This window comes from Charadrius vociferus, unplaced genomic scaffold (assembly GCF_000708025.1).
Source record: "Charadrius vociferus isolate BGI_N301 unplaced genomic scaffold, ASM70802v2 scaffold487, whole genome shotgun sequence".
Lineage (NCBI taxonomy): Eukaryota > Metazoa > Chordata > Aves > Charadriiformes > Charadriidae > Charadrius > Charadrius vociferus.
The window spans coordinates 1137568-1150897 of NW_009649169.1; the positions used below are offsets into that span (position 1 = coordinate 1137568).

Consider the following 13330-nt stretch of genomic DNA (forward strand, 5'->3'; position numbering starts at 1 on the left):
CTTCTTCCATATGAAGATTAGTGCTCTTCATATGAAGACTGAAATTCAAAAATTAAGTTTCTTGATTCTTTGGATACTTACAGCCACTTACCAGTTCAGTTCCTTTTTAAGCTGCTCTATTTGAATAGTTTAGAGGGTTATTAAAATCCAGAGTTTAAGCTCTGAAGCATAGAAGGATGCAGACTATTTTTTTTTCTTAATTTTTTTTTAAAATATTTTTTTCTCTCTTTAATGATCCAGTAGGCTTGTTTGGGGATTTTTTTGCTTGAAATTGCTGGTAACTAGTTCCATAGGGGCCCGTCATACCAAAAGGTAAAGACATCACTCCATCAAGTAGACAAAGAACTCGATGTTTTGATTCCTGAAATCCCCTTTTTTTTCTGCCCTGTTGGTGTGTGTATAAGCCTCAAAAAAGAGCATTGGCTTTTCAATCATCTTCAATAGTTCCCCTCTAGTAACCTGAATCACTCACTGACTTGTCTATAAAACAGCAGATGGTGTTCACTTACTTGTTAGTGTTTGTAGAGGTCTGAGGATGTCTGCTAGGTAATGCATATGGAAAGCAACATTTTTATTTTTTTTATGAGACTAGTTGGTTGGCTCGGGTTCTTCATTTCTGACTTGAAGAATAACTTGCTTGTCTTTCCCACCCCCCCAAACCCTAGCTAAATCTGTTGGTCTAATAATATTTTATCTTTCTGTAAGCCTTTCTTTACTATTGGCTTCCTTTTTTTTTTTTTTTTTGCTTGGAGCGAAAGCTGAAAGTCAGTGTTTTCTCCTAGAGCTAACCATTCCATCTACCTTTTCATGTTCATAATTTTTTTTCTTTTTTGTAACAAGTGACTTTCCAATACTGAGTTTCTAACTGGCTTTGTAACAGGTACTTTTGTGTTTGAAAGCACGGAATCTTTACTAGGCTTTGAAGTAGGTAAGCTCTGCATCAGTGGAACATTTATGCATAGAATGAGAGCAGTGTGTTGGGTTTCTGTTTTGGGTTTTGTTTGTTAGGGTTTTTTACTTATTGTTCACATACGTACTCTCCTTTCTTCCTCCTCAGAGCTTGTGAAGCAGTGGATTCATTGGTGTCACTTGTGTCCACAAATAATCTCATGCTGGTAATGTTTAAAGCTGCAAAAATTAAGGAACAGAAGGAATTCCATGGCTATTTTGAGGTCGTTACACAAGAAAGTAGGTTTGTTTTGTGTTTGGAAATGTATTTATTGTATTGTTTCTAAGATCTCAAAGTGGCTATCATGCTCCTGATTATGGATAAATGACTCCTGTATCTCAGTTTCTTTTCTTCTATGTGCCTGTCTCTCTCCTTCATTTCCTCCGTATTACTGAGTGTCTGTCTTCCTCTTGATTAATTTAATCTGTGCAGAGTAGCTGTCCTTAAGTGAAATATGAAGAGAGAAGGCTGAAACCAGCACTGACTGTATTCAGTTGGTCAGGTCTGCAATGTGCCAGTAGATGGAGTTGTTATTCCAGGTGTAGCACTGCTCTGGCCTCTCTCCTGCTTTGGGACTCAGTCATGACGTTAAAGGTGGAAGGACTTAAGCACTAAAAACTACTTTCAGAAAACAACACTTCGGTTGCTTTGTCTGCTTTTTCTATCTGTCTCTGCCTCCTCATTAACACAAAGGAGTCAGTTATGTTTGTGTGTCAAGTCCATAGTCTACTTTTCATTGCTTTAAGCTTTAAGAAGTGGTGAGATAGTAATCACAAATAGTACAAGGAACATCATGCTAATAGCACAAGGAGAAAAATTTAAAATAGTCCAATGCAAGGAAATTCAAGTTGCTCAAAAAGATGCTGCGTAATTTCCATGTTGAGAGTAGTTAAGCATTAAAATAGTATCATAAAAGCATGTGATAAATTCTCCATCATAAGTAACTTTCAATTCAGGGCTGTTATTTTTGTTTGGTTGGTTAGTTTAAATTCAGAGTTGGGTTTTCTTTGTTGGTTTCTGTGTGTGTATATTTTGATTTTAACGAATTCTCTAAATCCATCAAGCAGTTGTAAAAGGAAATTTTGGCTTTCAGGAGGCTGATGAGATTAGCACATTGTCCGTTTCTCCACTAACTGGCTGCATTTTAAGACTAGAGATCCTCATGTACAACTACAGTGTGGATGTATCCATGTGCAACACTGTTCACTGAGACTTGTTTGCAGAACTGTCTTCAGTGAAATAACCGATATAGAACTTTACAATGTTTTATCGTGGTCCTGCAGAGCCCAGCAAATATTCCTACATTTTTACATCCCTTGTCTGTCTGCCTGCATCATTGGGAAGGGTATCTTTTTACAGCTTGAGCCCACAGAAATATAATTCCTAAGCTGCCCTGTTTTGCAGCTTAAAAATTCTAATAAATTTGTATGCTTAGCCCACTGAACAGCTTTGCTGGAAATATATTAAGGTTTACCAAACTTTCCTTTTTTTTTTTTCCCCCCCTAGGGTGTGGAAAAGCAATAGTGACAAAAGAGAAAATTGGCTATGAAGGGAGAATCACAAGTCCCTATTACCCAAGCTATTATCCTCCAAAATGTCTTTGTGTGTGGAACTTCCAGGTAACGGGTCTTTCTCTCTCTTAGGCACTGTTGCATGTTTTGGGCACACAGAACCTGTATAGCAGAAACAATTGTGTAGGGACTAACTTGCATCCTTACAGATGTAGTTTATAGAAATGACATAGCTGATAGCTAGCTGGCTGTGCTCAGGTTTTTTCTGTTGGGTTTTTTTTTTGTTTGTTTGGGTTTTTTTTCTGTGCATTTATTCTTAAAAAAAGAGAGCACAGTTCCTAAGCTGTCCTGTTGTAGCAGTGAAGAGCTGAGATAAGTTTTGATGTTTAGCCCGCAGAATTGCTTCACGGCAGAGAATGTAAGACTTCACTAGTTTTAATTGCCCTCTTCCCACACCCAAAAATTTGGAAAAAAAAGTATGTACAAGAGCCCTCTAACCCAATTATTACTGCTGCTTCTCTGATATCTCTTCCCAGTCTATTTTGTTATGCTTAATAAATTGAATTTTTGTCTCCTAAGATGTTCTGTCCTATCAGCACAATCCCATAGACTGTTCTTTCTCGGTATCCTTTTTCTGCATCTTTTCAGGTACTTTCCTGAAAGTAAATGACTGAAAGGTTACATCTGTTTAAAATATTTTTGTCATGCCATGTCTGATGACATTAGTATTTCCCTATTGATGCTGCTAAAATATGATCTTTGGCTTACGGTTTGCCCTTAAAATTTTCCTCTCTAAAGAATCTGACAATGGATACAATGTAGTCCACTGGTTACCCCTCTTTCTGCTTATCCTACTTGTGTCTGGTTAAGGTAGTGGTTGCCCACGTTGAATCACATCCACCTGAATCATATTTTCTGTGGGAGAAGGAGAAATATCTTCATTTCTGGATTCTTGTCCTGAACCAGCCCTTTTTTAAAGGGAACATTGCCTTGTCTTGCAAAAATATTCTGTTCCTTTTAATAAAGGAAATTCTAATTAATTATGAAACCTCATGACACTTTTGGGCTTAAATCTTTTGCGAAACGCTAAAGAATGCTGAGCTGAGCGGGTGCTAGCAGAAGACTACAATATTGTGGTAGAAATAACTCCTAGCATTACAAAGGTGACGCAGGTATTCAGTGCAGTATCTTAGCTAATAATCCACTGGGGCTGCGTGTCCCTACACAAGTAAATTTGGATGTGTTTGAGCGCTTTGATCTGGATACAAAAGCTGCTTTCTGTCCATGGCCAGTGGCCTTTTGAAGATGAAAGGAGTGTTGGCTAGAGGGGGAGAAAGCCTGCAGCTGTGGTGGGGCTTTGCCAGCTTTTGCTTTTACTGGAGACTGAATAGCTGGCGGGTGTCTCAAGTGCTGGCTGTTGAGCTGGCGAAGCCAGCACAGCTCTCGGAGCGTGGTGTTGCCAAGCACTGGGACTGCTGAGATAAGTCTAAAGACTTTCGTGTACTATGTACACAAAAGGAAAAAGACTGCTTGCACTGTCTTTCTCCCTCACAACAGACTCCACGGAAGAGCCTTGGTATAGCTCTGAAGTTTCATAACTATACCATCAGTGAGAAGAATATTAAAGGCTGTGAGCGAGGATGGTGGAAAATTAATGAACACATGTAAGTACTTCTGCAACGGTTATTAAACTATAACATCACCAAAACAGGCCTTCCCATCACTAATGCAGATCAGTCAGAGACTTTCCACAAAGACAGAGATGTCTCACTGGTGTCTCTTACCACCCTTCTTTCACTTTGGCTGATGATGTAACTGAATCTTCATAAAACACACACACGCATATATATGTATGTTTTATTTTATTTATATGAATTCTACCAGAAAGTGCCGGAAAGCTGAAAATAAGGTGCCTTGGTACTCTTTGAAGAGAAAGAAATGGGAAGAGCAAAAAAAAGGATGTCCTGTGAACCCTGAACTAATTCTGGGGTTTCTGGATTGCTGAACAAAGTCTGTAAAAACCCCTTTAAGTGTAACTTAATTCTATGATTGCTCATGAAGACACCAAACCTAATTAACTTCTCAGTGAAAGCTATTATAATGAGATTATTTGGAACAGAAAAATAACTGTTTCTGCATTCTGGTCACTGGTTCTTGAAAGAGAAACTGCACAGATTGGCTGCCAAGGTACACTGTATTCCTGAAGTGGTTTTTATTAAAATATTGCAGCTTTTTTTTTTTTTAATTAAAGTTTTGCTGCTTTACCATACACATTTTCTACCCATTTTTTTCTCTTTTTTTTAAAGTCATCTTGCAATCAGTGGACGATAAGGCAAGGTTAGATTTAGGATGTTGGAATTATTATTTTTTTTTTTTTAAACTTTGTTCAAATGGAAACCTCAGTAAGATCAGACTTGAAATTGAATTTCTGAACTCACTGCTGAAACTAAGCAAAGTCTGTCAGGCCTTTAATAGTGTCACTGAAAGAATTACAAAGAGGAGAAAAAGCTTCATTCTTTGATACCATGTTGTACTTGTATAGTGAAAATTCTCTATAAAATCTTTGTCTGAAGCTCCTAAAATTGTGCGTTGATGGGAATTGGTTGATGGACTAGATGGGCACACGAAAACACTAGTCAAAATAGACAACATTTGGTGTGTTTGTGGGTTTTTTTAGTGTTCTTTTTATCATAGAATTGGAAAGATTTGAGATATTAGGAGTGGCTGAGATATGAATCAAATAAAGGCAAAATCTAGAGGAAAAAAAAAATAAATGATGGGTTCATATTGTAAGGATACTCTCTACAAGAGAGTAGTTTTTAAATAAGCCTACCAGTTATACATTCCACAGAATCAAATGTCAGAGTATGACCCTTAGAAAGGCACACGAGGCTACTTTTGAAGTACTGCACAAGAACACATGCTCCTGATTTCTGTTGCAAGTTGTGGATAATATAAACAGATGAAGACAAGCTTTCCTTTGAAATTGTCTTTTTTGCTGAAAATAAGGCTTTTGAACCTCTATGATCTACTGTTCTATGTCTAATTTCCATGGGGAAAAAATAAGATTTAAAGCATGAAACATTTTGATATTTTATTCCCCCCCCGCCCCCAATTGTAATGGTTAATTAAATGGTAGGGGGGAAGGGGAGACGACACCCCACCTTTTCAGCTTCCTATAATTGCGGTTTATAACATGCATATTTTGCTATCTTAGGTGAAAAGGGTTAAGAAGCTTCAGGAAACAGATCTTGGTAAATAAATACTGCTACCAGGAAGATGGTGCAGATAAGGTTCCTTCATACCGCTAGGACAACTTTATCTAACCAGAGCCACTGAATGCCACCATGCCGTTCTTCCTCATCTTTCTTTCAGTGGACATACTAATGTTCCTCTGCCCAGTCAGAGAAGTTACAGCTGATGAACCGCTTTTGCTGAAATTCTCATAGGCAGAAATATCAACAAGTCTCTGTGAGCAGACCATTAGAGGTTTATGTGAACAGAGGTTGCCAGTGTTTTATTTTTCTTAAATTCGTTGGTGCAACATCCCATTGTCTCTGCTACAGGATGCGCATATCTACTCATCACCTGAAAAGGCGTCCCACTCCCTGCTTCAGCATACGGGACAGGATCTGCTTAATTAGTTTTTCTCTGTAGCAATGGCAGAGAGTTACAGATGGTGCCTTGCAACCTCCCCTCGCCCTGGATCTGGAGAAATGGCTAGTAAAACACCACTAGAAGGCTCTCAAAGATCTTTAGCTCTGTTTTACAAATCCCATGAGCATATGGCATTTCTTACTGTGTATAGGTGATAGCTTCCTTGGTGTAGCTGTCTCAGCTACAGATGGGCAGGAGCTTCCTCTAGTTCAGGTGAGATGAGATTGTTTTATGTGGCTGAGAACTGGTCAATGCAGCCTGCAATTTTTTATATTTTTTTTTTTTTTCAGTGGTGCTAAGGTTTGTTTGACGGATGTTGTCTAAGTCACTGACAGAAGGAGAAACGTAGAAAATGTCTGTAAGCTAATTGAGGGGAATCAGATGACTGGGTGCCATTTTGCTATGCGCCTTGGCAGGATGTTTTAGGTTGGAAACATTGATCACAGACACACTAAAATGAGTGAGAATAAGACTTAAGACTTCCTGTAGTGGGAAGTCTTCGCTCTTAGCCCTAATAGATATCTTTATTTTTGTTGGTTTGTGGTTTTTCGTGGTTTTGGGTTTTTGTTTTTTTTTTTCTATTTTTGTTGGTTTGTGGTTTTTTTGTGGTTTTGGGTTGGGTTTTTTTTTATTTCTAATTAACTTTGCTATAGTAGAAAGCTATTAAATTAATTCTCTTCTTTGCATCTGTTCAGGATGTATAAGAGGAATATATTTTCTTACTTGGTTTGTTCATTTATTTTTCACACTGCTGGAACAGTATCTCCTAGTTCTGTTAAAAGGATATTTCATTTTCGTAAGATGAAAAAATGCACATGTGGAAACACATGAATGAACATGGCCATTCCCTATGGCATTCTTTAGAGGGGTGCACAGGACACCAGGCAACATCTACCTATGTGAAAATCACTGCACAATTTCCCTGCATTCATTGACGTGAAGAGCAGTCTTGGTGCAATGCCTGATGTTGCCAAAATAAACAAGGGAAATATTTACCTCTGGATAATAATCCATTAGTTCATTTAACAATACAATAATCCATTTCCACGTTCTTAGAGTTCACTCTAACTACAGTGTCTGACTTCACACTCCTGTTAAGAAATTGTGTGCCAAGTGCACTAAGAATCAATACAGCTCCTTCTCCTCTTGAATCTGTTTAGACCGGTAAGTACTTTTCTTGATAGGGGTCTTAAAGCCAGATGATTTTTTCTCAATAGTGCTGCATTTTTAGGGTGCTTTAGTGGAGCAGACGAGAGGGTCCTTATTTCTACTTCTGGAACAACCTGTGCTGTCAATGTGCACTGTTTTACTACGTTTAAAACTGTCTCCAATTTTTAAAGCACCATCCAGCAACATTTCGCTGTTAAAGAGTTATTTGTTTTGTGGTTTTCTTTGGGGGCTGGGGAGGTTTGGTTTTTGTTTCTTTCTTCTTTTTTTTTTTTCTTTCCCCAGCTAGAGTAACCTCTAAATGCCAGTTACATCACCTTTGGCATCTTTGATGAAAGGGGCAATAGAAATACATTAGCAATAGATGCCTTAAATGTTTCCTGGCATCGGGGAGCATTTAGGTTTCTCTGAGTTAAGTGGAACCTAGGCAGAAGTCCAAGGAAGCTCTTTGCCAAAATGGCAGCTTAAAGTAGATGCACACCCAAGGGATTTTTTTTCCATCTAGACTAGTTATTTGAAAACATGACTTTCAAAGGCAAAATTCCAGAATGTTAATGGTGGATGAGGGCTGGGTGACCACTTAGAAATATTTTCAGTTTCACTAAATCTATTGCACTCTACCTCCAAAGTAGTTGGACCAATTTTATCCCAATGCCTTGTGCCCTCATCTTTAGGGGCAATCCTCAAAATCAGAGCAGCTAAATTTGCTCTCTGCTCTGCTGACATATTGCCTCCCACAAAATCTACTTCCCAAAAATCCAAATCTTTTGAAAACAGGTATCAGAGTGGTGACAAAAGTACCCATGTTTGTCTTGATAAATTTCTTCATTAAATCTCTGTTCCTCTAGGCTTTCTGGCAAAACATTCTGCTTGCATGTGTGTGGTCATGAAGGATTATTACCAGCATTCTGGGGAAATTGGGTACTGGCTCAGATTTTGGTTCTTAATTAAAGTATGACAGCTGACTGCATTGCTGAATTTCAGCGATGTTTAAATTTTATGTAAGGCAATTTTGATGTGAAGGCTGATCTAGAACTCTGTTGAACAATTTTAGGTACTGTGGTTACTATGTTGATCACCAAACGGTCTTCCACATTGCAAGTTCTGCTGTCAACATCGAGCTTCAGTGCAGTTCAAAGGTATCAGAGAAGCCACTTCTGGTGGAGTATGGCAGCTATAACATCAGCGAGCGTAAGATGGATTTTGTGTTGTTTAACTCGTCTTTGCATTTTAGACCTGCGAAGCAGCATTTTTCATGTCCAGTAGGACTTAATTAGGTTTACACAGGAAATTCTCTGTTGGGTTTTCGTTTGTTTTCTTCTCTAATCTTACTGAGTCAGGTGACTAGCAAACTAAGAGCCTTTTCTAGCTCATCGAGGCTGCGCAGCTAAGGTTTGTGGGCATGTGCACCATACTCTGGTTTCTTGTACACACACAGTCTGCTGTCTTCTGCATAGTCCTTAAAGCTTCATATGTGGCTATGGCCACAGTGCGATCAATTGAAGTCTGCTGCTTGTGTTTGTTTTCATCCTCAAGGTTTTATTTACAATGTTTCTATTACTACAAAGGCTTGAACAGAGAGTACCAGATAACTAACTTCTTATTCTAGTGTTTCCATCAATTTAAATACTTTGTGTGCAAGTATAAATCTGACCTGAAAAACATTTCAAAAAGTTGATGTCTACCAACCGTGAGATTTTTCAAGTCCTGCAACATGCAACTATTTACTGATGCTTTTCCCCCTGTACTAATCTTATAAATTCATGTTCTTAAAGTGGTAGAGAAGCAATGGTTTCTCGTTGTAGTTATTTATCTTCTTAGAGCAATTTTATGCATTACATATATGTGGAGTCTGTAAAAAGATGGCAACTTCATGATTTTACTTTAAAAGGCAAGCATTTATGTAATTTATAAGTCACCTAAATGTAGGTTACTAACTGAAGTCGCAAAGTGCTGCAAACTGGTTATTGAAAGTGAGACGGTCCTTTAAAAGAAGATGGTGTTCTAAGCTCTCTTGTGTTGTACCATAAAACGCTGGCTGATTTGGTCCAGTCCTAGCGTAGAGCCTGCAGTACATATTGCAGTAACAGCTGAACTGGAACTTTAGGGATGTTTTTTCTTCTTTTTTAAATCCCATTTTTCAACATCTGAACTCAATTTAAGTGCTGGCAATGCATGCAGACTGTTAAATTTAAGTCAACTTAATCATTCCCTAGAACAGCTTAATGATTGTAAACTGAAATGAGCTGGCAATATTTGGAAAAAGGTAACTTTTAAGTTGTTTCTTTTCTACCTCCAGCATGTCCACCTGGACATTTCAAGTGTTCTACTGGCTTATGTATTCAGCAGATGGAGCGCTGTGACGGGATAAACAACTGCTTTGATGAAAGCGATGAACTCTTTTGTGGTTTGTATTCACATATGAGAAATCTTGACTGGAAAACTCAATGAACATATTGTCTAGTCTTAGAAGTCAACTGAAACAGGGTGAAATATTTTTAGGGGGAAAAAATAAAAGATGTTTCCAGCTTTCTCTGTATCTCCAGGTCCAGACTATCAGGCAGTCTCTTGAGTGCTTAATTCATAGTTAATTAGCAAGGGACAAAACTAAGAATGAAGAAGGAAAGTGTAAGGAAAAAAGTTAGATGTGCAAAAATAGCTGCAATAGGCTATATTTTAGTTTTTCCTAATGTGATAAATGCTGGTAATTATAAAGTTCTGTTCTACTTTGAGATGAGTTATTTTGTTTTCATGGGGGAATGACAAATTGTGGTGCATAGAGTAGATGAGAATGATAATAAATGTCCGTGGTGAAAGAGGGTTAGAACTTGGGCCACTCAACTTAGGGCAATGTATGAACTGGGATAGATCACTGAACTCTTTGTGCTTTATTTTCTTCATGAATAAAGGGGCACTCATACTTATTCCTGTACCATGCAGTGAAGCTATGAAAGTGGTAGCCAGGCACAGTCAGAAAGGTAGTGTTAGCATTACAAGTGCGCTTCTATAGCTAATTTGACTTATGTTTTTAAAGTTGTCCCTGAGTGGAACTGTAACTCCAGCTTCGCAATACAGGACAACCTGCTTGCCTGCGATGGAATAAGTGACTGTGAGAATGGAGAAGATGAACAGAACTGCACCCACAGTAAGGCTACTCTCTTAATTATTTTTTCCTCTCTTCTATCACCTATCCAGTCCTGACTTGAGTACTGGATGCCATATTCAAAAAGTTAAGAAGCACTATCAAATTTAACTCAGGTTATATAGTTCTGTTCAGTTTTCTGATACACTTATAAATAAGCCATTATTGATTTTTAAACTGTTTCTTTTTAATGAGCTCGTGAACATCTGTTTCAGCAAAATACTGGCAGAAGAGTTAAGTACTCTGGGTGCAGGATGGGTATCTAGGGATTTAAAGCCTGAATGCCAGATTTTATCCCTTTAAAGCATAATCTGTGCAAATTATTTCCTGGATCTGTTTTACCATCTGTAACATAACTATAAAAATGATAGTTTCTCTGGAGCAGTTTTCAGGGTTATAGGGTTAATGTGTTTAAAATTCTACAGAAGCTATAAATTCAGCATTGGGCACGTGAAGATTCTGAGTCAGACATTTCAGAATAAATGGACACTGTGACATATGAAAGGGAGCACAACTGGGAAGTGGTGCAAGTAACTTTTTTAAAGAAAAAGTAATGTTTTTTGACCTGCTTGACTAGACAGTCTGTGTAAATGGTTCCAGGATACTTCTGTGTGTTGACAAGAATAATAGATTGGGTTTAAGTGGCCTCATTTATTGCAAGCCACAGGGAAGTAGGAAAATGCTAAGGTTGGGGTTGCAGTTTAACTGAAAACAATTTGTAAAACAGCTTTCCCTTTCCTATTTAATACTGAAATATAAAGGAGGGCTTCTTTCCAGAGTACTGGATGTGTTCTCTTTCAAACCTAAGACTTGCTCTACAGCAAAGTTTTTGCTACTATATCCATGTTCATTAGTGCTATGGGAAAGGACAGGAGGAAATCTTTGCTCAGACTCAGCCAACTTGATGCAAACCTTAGTATAGATGCAGTTCTACTTGAAGAGGTTATTCAACTTAGAGATTGGTTTAAACCATCCCAGCCAAAATGTTCTTTTGCTATGTTCCCTCCTATCTATTAATACATGTACGACTCTTTTATCTGTGCAGGCACGTCTTCACATGTTAAGCTGAGCCAATAGTCTTTTTTTTGTTTCTCGCCCCCCCCGCCTCTGTTTCAGGTACTCCTTGCACCAAACACACATTTAAATGCAGGAATAACATTTGCATTAGGAAACAAAACGCAAAGTGTGATGGGACTGTGGACTGTATTGATGGAAGTGATGAAAGCAGTTGCAGTAAGTCCCTCTCAAACGTTCATCTTTTTGAACTTTTTACACAATAAACCCCTTTATTTCTTCCTGGTTTGGAGTGGGTACAACTCATGCAGCAGGTATTGAGTTTTTATTGCATACTCTCAGTGATAGTGGGGTAATGATCAGTTTACTTCAAGTCTGGTTGCAGAATTTCCTGAGTTCTTGCAGGATAGTGAGCTTACTGTTATGGGGAATCTTAGTCATCTGTAATGCCAATTGTAGCTATGTTAAGGAACAGGGAAGCAGGGTTAATTGCGGACTGAACTTGGCTAGCTGGTAAGGCAGCATTTTTGTTGCCTGCAGCAGTGTCAGGAACTTCTGTTGGAGTCAGACTGTATTTGGACTTCAGGAGTGACACAGCTGCAATGAGATAAAACCCACAAACTTTTCACTTCTCTGTCTCTTCTGGATGGCAAAGACCCCAATACTTCATAATATCAAGCTAGATTCTAGTCTTAAATCTTCCTAAAGTAACTTCTGCACAAGCTTTTCAGTTTGTTTTGCTGTAAAGTGAACAAGTGATTTTTACTGCAGTAGCAATAAAAGTGGGGTTAGGATTAGTTGCTTAAACTGAATATTTTGGGGTATTTTGTCTGGCTCTCAGCTGTTGCTGGCATGCTACCTGTACGTCAAATCTGCCAGCACCTGCCTTGGATCCGCTAGGACATCTTAAAAGACTAGCTATATGCCTATTTGTGTTTGGAAACACCAATGCTGCTTTTGACTCTGGCTGAGTGCTGGAAAGTTCCCAGCAGTATTAACACTTGTGTGTGGGAGTGTGGAACTAAAACTCCTGAGCAGAGGCTTTAAGTGCATGCACTAGGGATGGGCATGAGGCCCTGCAGAGGGGTCTTTCTCCGTTGCTCTTCAAATTATAGCGTGGAGCTTTTTGTGCTGAGGCATGACTTCTTCACCTGTGAGTAATATACATTTTCAGACTTTCAGTTGTTTCCATGCAAGTTAATGATTGGACTTCCTGGTTTCTGAAATAATAAATGACCAAATTGCACATATATGGCTGCTACTATAAATGTTTTTCTTGTATCATTCCCACTGTTTTTGCAAGAAATATGTGCCCTGGTGATGCTGAACTTAATTCCTTCCTGATGGACTCCTTTCAGTTCAGGGCTGATAGTATTAAAAAGAGATGAGGGATTACCTATTTTTATATATTAATTTTGATGCTTATAAAACCAATTTCTGACACAAGAAATATTTAGAGGCCATTTTCTGCAGCAGAGCTAGAAAAGAAAGGCCAGTGGCTCTTTTTTTTTTTTTTTTTTTTTTTTTTTTTTAATGTTTCAGGAATAAAGTAGCCAAATAGAGAAGTTTTTTGATTAAAGCAGGGCACGGAAATAGATTTCAAAATATTCCAAAGTGCAAGATTCTTTCATGCCCCATGTGGGAAGAACTGTCATTAAAGTAAATCACTGGGCATGGGGATCATAACCTGAAATATCCTTCGCAGGTTGTGGCAGCAGCAAGAGCAGCAATCCCATTTCTCGGATTGTAGGCGGTATGAACACTGAGGAAGGTGAATGGCCCTGGCAGGTCAGCCTGCATTTTGTGGGAGCTGCTTACTGTGGGGCATCAGTGATATCGAAAGAATGGCTTGTGTCTGCAGCTCACTGCTTTCAAGAAAGCAAGTAAGCA

At 38.5% G+C, this 13330-nt stretch overlaps 1 protein-coding gene across 1 annotated transcript in view; it reads left to right on the forward strand.

Annotated features, from left to right (window-relative positions):
* TMPRSS7 (transmembrane protease, serine 7) overlaps nt 1–13330 on the forward strand; it is a 31986-nt gene that overhangs the window by 14016 nt on the left and 4640 nt on the right. Inside the window, 8 exon segments of the mRNA XM_009888498.1 lie at nt 1058–1188; nt 2456–2568; nt 4018–4124; nt 8339–8475; nt 9584–9691; nt 10319–10429; nt 11543–11659; nt 13146–13323. Of these exon segments, the coding sequence (XP_009886800.1) occupies nt 1058–1188; nt 2456–2568; nt 4018–4124; nt 8339–8475; nt 9584–9691; nt 10319–10429; nt 11543–11659; nt 13146–13323 (1002 nt within the window).